The 12326-nt window shown below is 42.0% G+C and overlaps 2 protein-coding genes across 4 annotated transcripts; one reads left to right on the forward strand and one right to left on the reverse strand.

The window, feature by feature from the left end:
* Positions 1 to 312: 312 nt before the first annotated feature.
* On the reverse strand, positions 313 to 4272 carry sec61b (SEC61 translocon subunit beta). The gene is made up of 4 exons (XM_072394336.1): positions 4127 to 4272; positions 3532 to 3629; positions 1634 to 1738; positions 313 to 873 (listed from the first exon to the last, which is right to left on the reverse strand). The coding sequence occupies exons 1-4, from the start codon at positions 4127 to 4129 to the stop codon at positions 786 to 788; spliced, it is 294 nt and encodes a 97-aa protein (XP_072250437.1). The 5' UTR covers positions 4130 to 4272; the 3' UTR covers positions 313 to 785.
* Positions 4273 to 4552: 280 nt separating this feature from the next.
* On the forward strand, positions 4553 to 9689 carry alg2 (ALG2 alpha-1,3/1,6-mannosyltransferase). 3 transcript variants are annotated; one of them, XM_072394339.1, is made up of 5 exons: positions 4553 to 4705; positions 5293 to 5464; positions 5565 to 5702; positions 5799 to 5966; positions 8159 to 9689. In XM_072394339.1, exons 2-5 carry the CDS (start codon positions 5294 to 5296, stop codon positions 8897 to 8899), a joined length of 1218 nt encoding a protein of 405 aa, XP_072250440.1. In that variant the 5' UTR covers positions 4553 to 4705; position 5293; the 3' UTR covers positions 8900 to 9689. The 3 variants fall into 3 exon arrangements, with proteins under 3 accessions (XP_072250440.1, XP_072250438.1, XP_072250439.1); XM_072394337.1 differs by lacking the exon at positions 4553 to 4705 and adding an exon at positions 5128 to 5144; XM_072394338.1 differs by lacking the exon at positions 4553 to 4705 and having other exon boundaries at positions 5228 to 5464.
* The last annotated feature ends 2637 nt before the right edge of the window (positions 9690 to 12326 follow it).

The following is a 12326-nucleotide window of genomic DNA, read 5'->3' on the forward strand; positions in this document are numbered from 1 at the left end:
CAGGAGATAAACTAATTTGTACATGTAAAAGCGTAGGATGAGACGATTAGATCCTTAGGGCTGCTTACAGAAGCTTTCATTTAAAAGAACACTAATAAAAGTGAGTTTAGGCCAAAACCTTCAACAGCACGTAGCTGTATATTGTTTAAACACTGAGTGAACAGTCCCTAAATTTGTGGATTCAGTACCCGTGTTGTTCTAAAAGCAGCAAAAACAATTATAAAAAGGTGTTTTGGAAAGATGTAAGGCTTTCAGTGCTGTGGAAATGAATACAGAAGGTTAAAAAACAAGAATATTTATGTTCAAAACACCTTGCCTTTCCACTTTTTATTGTACAATTTTACAATTACATTTTGTACAAATGCTGTTAACAAAAAAAATAAAATAAAAATTGAATTCAGGTTATAAGGACAGATGTTTGCTGGCGGTCTAAAAACAAAGAAAGAGTCCTTGGGGCGCTGCACTGTCTCTACATGCAGCCACAGAGGGAACACTGTTGGATGGGAGGACATCACATCTGAGATGAGTTGGTACAGCTTCTGCCCGCTCACCCATCAAAGGAAAAAAAAAAAAATCACAATGATGGGAGGAATCAGCAAGGTGGCTACCAAAGTCTGATGCAGATTAAGATCTTTCATCAATAAAATGGTCACAAAAAAAAAAAATCCAATTTGTGTGTTGTAGTGATGGTGGAGGAGGGAACTTGGAACTTGTTCATTTGTTGTTTGGTCCAGGTCCAAGTTTTAAGAAGCCGAGGCGCAGGGTCAAAGGTCATCAGGCAGCGTTTAAGAGCGGGTGTACTTCCCCCAGATGTGAAGCATGAAGACCGAGGCAATAAACAAGAGACTCATCACCAGCACTGGCACGGGGCCGCTGTCACAACAATGAGACACTGATTAATACCCACATTAACACACAAACCCCACCGCTTGCTGTAACCAACCAGAGTGAGCATCTTAACGGAAAAGGCTGATTTTATTGATGAGATTTGGAAACAAGGAGGGGCTCTCATCTCTGAAGGAGGCTCTGAGAGGGGGAGGTGGAGGAGCGCATCACTAAGTAGCAGCATTGCCATGCCAACCTTCTCCTCCACAGCCCCCCTCCTCTCCCTGTCAGAAGGCTGTAATTGAGTTGACCTTTCAGAGTGGATCCTTTAATGAAGCTTTGAGGCCGGCGTCTAACGTAGGAACAAACATGCACTCGATATACACCACTGTATAGCGAGCCTGCCCTCCTTTGACTGCTGGAGAGACGCACTCGATAACAACCACAGCACCATTGATCAACCATGACTGGCTATGGCCAGGAGACAGGATGCCTTTTCTAATATCAGGGGCGAGGATGTAGGAGAACATAACTTGGGGACGAGTGTTTTCTAAGCATGCACTCTAACACATAATTATGTGTGTGTGTGGGCTCATACGCCAAAAATCAAGCTCATCCACCGCTCATACATCATTTGTTTTACCAGAGAGTCACGTCTGCCCAATTTCCCACCATTAAACTTCTCAAGTGTCGGAAACGCTGGAGATAAACACGTTTACGTGAAGCAAGTTAAAATGTCAGAGGCTAAATTTATGAGTGTGCGGATGCAGCTGCTTCATAGTGGCTGCTTTTATAAAAATGTACTCACACTTTGAGGCCTGGTGAGTCTTCAGTGTAGAAGCGCCACATGCCACCGGTGCCTGCGGATCCCGTGGTCCTGCCACCGCTGCGTGTGCCGCTGCTTGTAGCCTTTCTGTGATACACAAACAAATGAAACACATCACTGTATCCACCATCCGTTAAAACACTTCCTTTTGGAATATCGCCTTACTTCATACTGCTGTCGCCGTGTTACATAAAACATTTATCTTTAGAAAGAGAACCACCAAATTTGTGGTTTTAGATCATTAACATTTAGAAACCATTAAAGTAAAAATAAGTAAATAATAATCATAATCAGGGCCGAGTACACCCCATGTTAGGAATGTAATTCTAATACAAATACAGTGGCTGGTGATAAAGAAGCAGATTGATTCATGGCTGCTTCACTCATGTGAGGATATTAAACAGAGGTTAATGAGGTAATGAAGAGGATGGTAGTAATGGGTAATAATGAGAGAGAGGCTACAGTGAGCCTCTGATTACACACTGATTAAGCTCACGGAACAACATCTATCTGCTTTGATCTGTGGAGGGTGCACAAAAAGTAAATGCTCTATGGTCTACACTTACAAAGCGCCTTTTAACCTAATACAGGTTCCACGGGGCTTTAAAACGGTATTTCTCACTCACACATAGGTTTATACAGTGCTTCTTCTTATAGATTCGCTCTCTTTAGGCAATTTTTTTCTCTCCAAAGTCCCATGGATAAGCATATCAGGGGCAATGTTGGATTCAGATTCTTGCTTAAGGACACTTCAGCGCCTGCAGTTGGGAGTGGACTCACTGATCTTTCGAGTGGCGCTGGCGATCAGACTGTTTTTTTTTTTTTTTTTTTAAACATTTAAAAGACACGAGGAAGAGGAAGGCAGAGTCAACACTGAGGGCATTTTGAAAGTGTTCTCTGGGAAGTGCACAAGCTAAGCGTTGATGTTAATAGAACTGCTACTATTAAAGAGTGTCATACCATAAGTGTCTCAGTAAAACGACTAACCATTACAAATACCATTCTTACAAAAAAAAAATCATGTCCTCACTTGACATTTTGATGACGGGGAGAGCGTTAACAGCAGCCCATAATCTCTTACAGGTGCTGTAATTAAATCATTAACGTGTGAAGACCTTAAGGTGCCTTTATCGCCATCAAGACCCGTGTGCATTCACCAGTGGAGGGTTTGACAACTTTTCACTGGCTGCTTGGATGTCGGCCTGTCAAAATTATCCTCCAACTGTCGGATTACGATTATTTGAGCTAATCCCAACAGGTTTGCGCAAACTTCTGTTCATCTGTATAAAAACAGCTGCATCAAACAGGAATCACACTTCCACCACTAATCTCACTGTTGTAAGTTCAGCCAATACTCCCTTTTCCCTGCAATGCTTTAACAGTAGAAAATCTGTGCTGAAATCTGCACATCTTAAGATCAGCTTCTAATTTCGACAACTACATGTTTTAGTTTGAACCCAAATGCAAAATGAAAGCCAAGTAACTTGGCGTTGGCCATTTGTAGCTAACTTTGGTGGTAAATGGTGTTAATTCAACAAACTTTATAGGGATGGATGACTCAGTTTGCTTAATCTGAGCTGCAGCCATAGTTCTGAGTTATTATTTCTGTCATATATGCCTGGAGCCATACGTGCAAATTAAGTTTAAGAGCCAAACAGAGATGTTGCTTTCATTTCTATGTCTGATGTTTACAGATCTGTCTACTTTGCTAGGAGTCGTTTATGTATCGGTTACACTACGATTTGCAAACAGTAATAATCATCTCCTTGAAAATGACAGAAGAGCCCAGTTAAACTGACAATCCAAGGAGGACAGAGATCATGATTGTGATAGCCTGACTTGGTTAGAAAACATTGAAAGTTTAATGATTGTGTGTGTACCTCTGCCTGACTGTGGAGCCTGCTGCGCGTGGAGCCACTGTCTTGCTGGGGGAACGGCTGGATGCCCCAACATTAGTTGCACTTGCTGCTGGTCCAGGCTGAAACAAAAAGAACATTTTTAAAATAAATAAATAAATAAATAAATCATATTTGTAGGATTAAACATCAATATATCTCACTTATCACACTCAAACATACAGTCAAAGGAAAACTCCTTTTGAATCCTTGCCACAGGTTGTTTTAATCATGAATTCATGAATAGCCATCCCATTTTACATCATACTGTACTCTTTAGTTCTGAATTATTTCAGATACTGGTGGCAAAGGCCTTACACTGTGTACCAGTACCACATTGCAAGTCTTCATCTAATGCGTTCACACACATTACAATTAAGTAATACAGAGCTAAGTGGATCTTAAATGTGTGTTTGTGGCTAATTCTAGTTCAAGAAAAAGAGCCACGTCCACAGATGATGAACCACAGTTAGCAGCCAGCTAACATATAGCAAAACGCTAACACGGGGTCTAAACTAGTGTAACAGAGCTAGTTAGCTCAATATCACCAGTAGTTTCATATGGAGCTGAAGAATATTACCATGTTGCTGTATTTTATCCCGATGTAAGCCGAAACCCTGAGCCCCTCTTCAAGATGATGTCCACGTCAAATTAACGGCACAGTCAGTTTGCAATTTGGTCAAAAGTTGAGAAGAGATCCCACAAAGCTGACGTTCGTCTAAAAAGGACACGACTGACAAATTCAAGACCAGTAAAGGTGACCGAAAAGAAGCCCGATCGGCTGAATACATTCAATACAAAATATGAAATGACAAATCATTTAAGGAGTTTGTTTTTTACGATGAATAATAAAATGTATTTTTTAAAGTATTTTTTACTAAAAACAAAGAGAATTATAACTTCAATTGATACATTACTTAAAAGGCAAAATAATTGACCACCTTCACTCTGAGAGAGACGTGTCTCACAGGAAGTGCATCTATCACAACGGAGGAAACTGGCGCCATTGTGGTTCGAACGTGAAGCTTGATTAGCCGTGTCGCAACGGTTATATTGAGCCAAAATGGCGTCCTACCGTCAGCATTTCTTGACAGTTGGTCTCGTTTAGAACCTCATCACAGGTTTCCAAACTTAGACAGGGTAGTGAAGAAATTGAAAGGTAAACACAAACGTATTTAATATCAAATTAGATGTGGTTGTGCTGTTACGCTGCAAATGCGACTGTCCGCTAATTTATCTAACTCATACGGTTGCGAGTTACACAGGTTTGAGTCCATAGTCACGTCGCCTATGATTAAGATGTCAAATTTTGCTAAAGACAAACCACCTTCTGCCTCAAATTTCTAATTTGTTTTCTTGCTAGAGATTTTCCCAATTTCAGACGGCACAGTGCCACAGGCTGTTGATCGAGACAGTCTGGTTTGCTGAAGATGTGGGTTGCATTAAAGTCATCCCAAGCTATAAATGATATGTGACCGAAGCTCTTGTTTTTTTCAAAAGAAACTTGTCATTAATTTAGCTGTGATAGGGTTCCCTCGCGACCTCGATATTCATGAATCCCAGGTACTTTCTGCTGGAGCCCGGAAGCGTTGTATGTCGTTTCCATCATCATTAACTTTTACATGGTTTGGACACAGTTAGTAATTTGTCATGATTTAGAAACCCGTGTGTGTTTTTTTTTTCTGGATTTAAAACACTGTCTGCAACCCAGTATTGTCTCTGTGGAAACTATATTTCCGTGTGCAGAATGGCGCGGGTCGTGTTTCTCCACCCGGACCTTGGTATTGGAGGTGCAGAGCGGTTGGTGGTTGATGCTGCTGTTGCCCTGAAGTCGAAGGGATGCAGCGTTCAGATCTGGACGGCCCATCATGACCCGACGCACTGCTTCTCTGAGACCCTGGACCCAGACCTGCCGGTGGTGTGTTATGACACCTTTTACTTTTGGATGCAAAATGCTACAACGCAGCATGTGATGGTTACTTTAAAAAAACCACGCATATTATCCACTCCTCTCATAGGTATGTGCGGGTGACTGGTTACCCACCAGTGTGTTTGGCTATCTCCATGCCCTGTGTGCGTACTTGAGGATGATCTATGTGGCTGTTTACCTGGTCTTCCTCAGTGGTGTGGAGTATGATGTCATCTTTTGTGATCAGGTAAGTTAACTGTCGCTCATCTGTCGCCATCAGTGTAATAGATGACTTCTGGAGCTATTTTCAGTTCTTTCTTTCTGTTGTTTGATTTGACCTCAGGTGTCGGTGTGCATACCGGTGCTGCGACTGTCCCGTCAGAGGAAGAAAGTCCTGTTCTACTGTCACTTCCCGGACCAGCTGCTGACCCAGAGGACGTCGGCCTTAAAGAAACTTTACAGAGCTCCCATTGACTGGCTGGAGGAACGCACCACTGGCATGGCTGATATGGTATGTAGCGGCTGAGGGTGGATAGCCGGCTCATTCAACATAGTCTGATTGTCTGTTTTATTTCATTCAAGATTTTAGAAAAGTTAAAAAATAATGAAAGTAATAAAACTATTTTAAAACCTTACCACAAGTGGCCTTGAAATACTTAGGGAGAGCATATTGATGGTTCCAGTTCAATATGTAAGGCCCATTTACAAAGAAAATTAATTTCAAGACACCTAACAATTGCAGTTCTTAATAAGTTCAGTGGTAAATGCTGTGTGGTCTTTTCCAAAAGATGTGAAAATTCACAGGATCTCGCCTGAGGGTGTCAGGTGGAGTCTATGTCTGTAGCACATTGGTAAAATCTCAAAATGATGTTTTTTCAGACTGATAAATAATAGGTTTTTGCTGCATCACATTTGGTAAAAGCCTCCCTTCTGTATTTGGCAGTTTGTTGGCAGTAAAGTTAGGTTAGCTTAGGTAACTTTATTCATACACGAGGGTAGATTTGGTTGCAGTTAAGAGTTGGCTGCTTACACACACACACACACACACACACACACACACACACACACAGACAACATTTAGGAGAACGACAGAGACAGTTGCAACAGTGCTCCAGACATGGAAACATGGATAAAAAGGTATTAGTATCAAACGAAGACGATACAATACAGAATAAAAGCCATCGTGGCAGATACAAAAACAGGTGATAATAAATAAATAAATAGATTAAGAAGGCTATACAGTCAATAAGTTAAAAAGTTTGCGTGTAGTCCAGCAATAGCCTAATTACCAATGAACATTTTGATGGCTGAGGGAACAAAGCTGCCTCTAAAGCTCTTTGTTTTGCAAACAGGCATTTTATATCTGTGGCCTGATAGGAGAGGCTGAAATTCACCATATACTGGGTGGGAGCCATCTTCTAAGATGCACTCAGCGAGCCTCTGTAGCAGCTTAGTATGAAGTGATTCTGGGTTGAGCTGTGGCTCTCCAGTCAGCCAACTGGCCCACCTCACAATTTGGTTCAGGGGCTTCTTCATTTTTAGGGATAGGTTGCTGAACCAAGCCACCAGGATTCAATGAAGCACCTTTAGCATTTTACTGTCAGTATGAAAGGAGGACAGTATTCCTCAGACAATGTAAAAGTGACATCTGATTTTAGTGCAAAGCAAAAAAAAAGAAAAGAAAAGAAAGCATGATGAGACAAAAGCATTTACGAGAGGGGAAACGGACTAAAAGCTCTATATGAATTGTATGCCACTGCAGAGTTTTGATCACCTCTAAAAATGTGTGATTAGTAACTTCAGTGTTCTATCTGACCCTCTGGGTGGGGTTGAGCCCGACCACGCAGAGCCTTGAAAAACAAAACAACAGAATCTTAAAATGAATCAGCTTAAGATTCAGTGAGGCCAACAACTGGTGTTGGATGGCACACTTTTTTTTTTGTTTAATTTTTGTTAGAGAGAAGACGGCCCTACGCCCACATACAAAGAACTGCAATAAGGGAAGATAGAATGTCTTGGTTAAAAGTTGTAGCTTTCATTGATTAATGATCATATGAAGCCTGGGGCCAAAGATGTGCGTCAGGGTCATCTAAAAAGTCTGGTCGTCCAAATTGTTCAGTAGGAAATGAAGCCAGAATGAAGCCAGAAGTGGAAGGTGAAACATTATTTTGAACTATGTGGGCAATAAATTAAATGTTTGATTTGACACTGCAGCGAAAGAGCACCAGCACTTCTTAAAAAAAGTGCTCCTGTACATCTGTCAGGATGCTCTCAGCATCGGTCAGGGTTTGGGCGATCTGCAGGTTCTGTCTGAATTCTGATTAAATCTAAAGACAGACTCAGACAGAACGTAAATAAGGTGCTACGTGATGCTTAAAAACTAAATACAATGATTAGCAAATCTAATAAAGCAATATTTCTTTTTACCATATAACACAGGAAACGTATCAAATGTTGAAAAAGAGATATTTGACTATTTCATGAAAAATACTGACTCATCTTCAACTTGGTGGCAGCATAGTGCCAATTATTAGTCCAGCAGGTGTAAAAGCTCAGGGCCCTGATAGAACTGAAATGACATTTAGATTTTAGCTGAGACTTTAGGATAATGACAAACCTCGGGCTGTATCCAACTCAAAGGGAATTAAAGAACCAGTGATATGCGAGGTCCTGACAAACTAATCTCTCTGTACTTCCTCTCAGATTCTGGTAAACAGCCAGTTCACCGCAGGCATCTTCAGGCAGACCTTTCACAGTCTAAGCAGAGTCCAGACAGATGTCCTCTACCCTTCCCTCAACACACATACCTTTGACCAGTCATCTACTGAAACGCAGGGCCTGGAAGGCCTGCTCCCTGAGGGGACCTCCTGCCTGTTTCTGTCCCTGAACCGCTACGAGAGAAAGAAGAACTTGGGCCTGGCTCTGGAGGCACTGGCAGTCCTGAGGTGCAGCCTTTCCCCTGGTCAGAGGGCAGGCATTCACCTGGTGGTTGCAGGGGGCTACGACGACCGTGTTACTGAGAACGTTCAACACTACACTGAACTGAAAGACTTGGCAGAGCAGCTCCACTTGGAGGACGGTGTGACTTTTCTGCGTTCTCCTTCTGATTCCCTGAAGGTGGCGCTGCTGCAGGGCAGCACCGCAGTGCTCTACACCCCCAGCAGAGAACATTTTGGGATAGTTCCCGTGGAGGCCATGTACTGCTGCTGCCCTGTTATCGCTGTGAACTCTGGGGGACCCCTGGAGAGTGTGTCAGACGGGGAGACGGGCTTCCTGTGCCAGCCCACGGCAGAGGCCTTCTCCAAGGCCATGAAGAGGCTCGTCTTGGAGCCGCACCTCCGCAGGGACATGGGACAAGCTGGGAGGAGAAGGGTGCAAGATAAATTCTCTCTTCAGGCCTTCTCAGACCAACTGTATGGGTACATTGTCCGGCTGAGCCAGTGATGTGAATGCAAGAGTAGGAATGTGATACCGACTGTGGACAACTGGAGTCTGCAGAGAGTCGAGGTGCATGTCTTCTAGCCGAGGATGTATGTGTATATGTGAAGGGAGGTGGGGGTGGGTATTATGAGGACTTAGAGGACAATTAATCAGCATTCCCCCGGAGGGGTTGCTGAGAGGGGAGAAAAAGGGTGGAATTTTTATACCAATTAAGAAATGAGAAATGAGTTTACCTATCCTATCTCTGGAAAAATACCACCCTTGCAAGTGTGTGTGTGTGTGTGTGTGTGTGTAATTGTGCGAGTGTAGCAACGCGGCAACAGCTTCAGAAATGAGTCCACCAAAAAGATTGATTGTTAGAGTGAAATGTTTTGCACTGTTTGTGTGTTTTTTTTCCTTTTCTACAAAACTCTTTGTTTTTGTACGTTTTGGGAATGAAGAAGAAGAATGTAGCTGTCACCACGTGCCATCGGGTAGCGCACAGTGTCGGATCGATAAAACGGGATGCTTTCTGCGCCCCGTCCACCCAAAGCTTTGTTCCCCTCCTTGCATTCATAAGACACTGGCCTGTCCATGGCTCCTGCAGCTGCGTGGGGGTTATTAGTAGATGATAGAGAATGTTTGGCTTCATTAGAGGCCTGGCTGATGGGCAGTGTGCCTGTGTCTGGTTCATTATCAGCAGGGAGAATAGCAGAAGGTCATTGTGTCTGTGCGTTGGCCTCCTCAGCCTTCCTACTGTATAGAAATGCTTTTATTGACATTCTTGAAGTCTTAATAAACAAGAGCAAACATAGTTTCCTGCATCTTACTTTGTTGGTAAGTTTTTTTTTTTGGCCTTTAATAGAGTGGGCTAAGGATTTTGTGGGTGAAAAAGGACACACAGGAACATTATTAACTCGGTGGACAGATCTTATCGGACGTTGAAACGTCGAACGCAACGTGTTAAAACAAATGCAGCCGCAAACAAGTTTTATTTGCTCATTGACAAAGGCAGTGTGGCAGATAAAGAACAGCATGGAAGACCTTAAACTTGTCTATTTGTTGTTGCGTTTTCTTCTGCAGAGTTTGAGCTGAATCCATATGAGCTTCATTGCTCTTGAAGGGAAGTTTGAAAATAGAAACAGCAAATTAATAGTAAATAACGCAGATTATCGATCCCCTTGTTGTGTTCAAGCATTTGTACAGTTGCACAAACTGAAATACATTATTTACTGTAAGACGATGAAAAAAAGCCCATTTTCACATGAACACATGATGCTGATCATCAACATATTTCAGGGCCATTATTACTTTTCAGTTGAGAAATGAATCTACAAAGAAACACCTTCATATCTAAACTGAATCACCATCACTTACCTGGTTGCACACAGCATGGCCGTATCGAGCAAATGTGGCAAAATGCTCACTGCTGAAGTTCACCAGGTCGTATTTGAACTCCTGATGCATGAAAGTCTCACCGTCTCCTGCTGAGATGGAACCAGGTCGTGTTTTATGTTGTTGACCCTGATGCGAGGCTCTGCAATATTTCGGGGAGGTGCCATAACATTTTCAAAGATATTTCAAACGAGGCGTTTCATAGGAAAATTGGATTGTGTGCATTTCCCACCTCCCACCCCAAAACGGATAACTTGACCTTCTCCGAGATAAACAGCCCAGAGAGACGGTCCTAACCACGGATTCACAAACTCGGCCAAGTCTTCGATCTCTGCTCTGGACACATTCAATAGATCGATCTGAAGGGAAAACGAGCAAAGTTAGAACGTGGAAAAGAAATGGGTTTTTCTAATGAAGATGTGGGAATAAAAAAATAAAATGCCTTATGATAATGAAGCATTTCAATTCTCCGAATCTTAATATATATCAGATAAAGCTCACCTGTCACCATGTCATTTGGGAAAAAGTGATTGCTTCAGTTTCCCAAAAGGTCCATAGGTGCTGTGGGTTGACATCAACTGATCAACTAAAAGTACATTTGCCGATTATTAGGACGCTGAGACCAGGTTGTGCAATAGCTGAAATGCCTTCATTGGCTTCAGATAGCCTCGACTGTAAGCGTTTTGAGATGAGTGAGCCTGATATGTTGCCCATTAAGAAGTGTTCTAATAATGTGTCAAGTTAAGCTGGACACCGTGAGCCTCAGCAAGATTCCATAGTCGGAAATATCATATCGAGTGTGCGGTTCACCTGCACTGGGATGTCAGTCCCCACCCCTCATCCTGTTTCAGATGGTTCTTCAGAGTCAATTTCAAATGCTGAAAAGCAAAGAAACAATCTGGCATGGCACTTGACTTTCAGGCCTACAAATGATTTGTCCCTGTAGGTCCAATTAGCACCTGTGACCACGGTTAATTTGAAAGATGTATTAGAGTTTACTCTGTGAAATATCATAGTGATTCACCTCAAGTCAGTTAATTTATGTACCGTAAGCCTGATGTATTGACTGCCTATAGAATATCACATGTTTTCTCATTTAACATTCAGGATTGGTTCAGTCAAAGAAAACACATTTACACACCTGACATTTGATTTGTGGATGGTTGATCAATATGATCAATATGATCAATAATCAGTCATCTAAATGGATACTATTGAAATTAGAATATTTTGAGGGCCATTTTAAGGTAGTATTTGTCTCTCTGATTTGTGAGATCATAGTCCAAAGCTTATTTATTATACCCAAAGACAATTTTGTGAAAAAGGTAAGAATGAAACATTTTTACATGCTGTTGTAATGTGACATATGAAGCTCACAAGTTACAGCAGTTATGTTATATGTGGTGTTTCCTTCGTGATCTAAAGTGAGGTTTTCTTTGTCATTATTGTGACAATGTGGTATTTTAGCATGTTAGAAGACAGCATGGATTTAAACTCATATATAATAGAATCGAGACACCAGTCGACTCACTGACTTTTGAACTAGGACTGATTTGGGGGGAAAAATATGGGCGTAATCTCTTGTGTGCGGGTCTCTACTGCTGTTTTGCTGCTCTTTGTCTCACGAGTGCTCACAGTTTATATAGCTCTGTCGTGTGTTATCGAGGGGGCCAAAGACTTACTGAAGAGAGTGATACCACCCTTGAAGTCAAGAAGATGGATTTAATTTTACAATAAAGCTGTTTGAGCTGAAAACAACTTGACACAATACCATATGTACGAAACCTTGTCTTGTTTTCTATATCTTAAACATGGCGCACACCTAAACTGAGGCAGCATAATCAAATAATATTGTTATCAGAGGGGAAATCCCATGTTTGGGAGCATACTTTTGGATGTCTGAAGTCCCAACCAACTCAAAAACTACAACCATGGCACTTTGTTTTGAAATCACTAAAACTGAAAATCCAATGAGCCATGACAAGGGAAACTGACATCACTGTACGAGGTTAACAAACCTTCTCTCGTTTTGTCCACCTAACTTCAACTACACGTA

This window comes from Leuresthes tenuis, unplaced genomic scaffold (genome assembly GCF_036924035.1).
Source record: "Leuresthes tenuis unplaced genomic scaffold, fLeuTen1.0.hap1 SCAF_10, whole genome shotgun sequence".
NCBI classification, from domain to species: domain Eukaryota; kingdom Metazoa; phylum Chordata; class Actinopteri; order Atheriniformes; family Atherinopsidae; genus Leuresthes; species Leuresthes tenuis.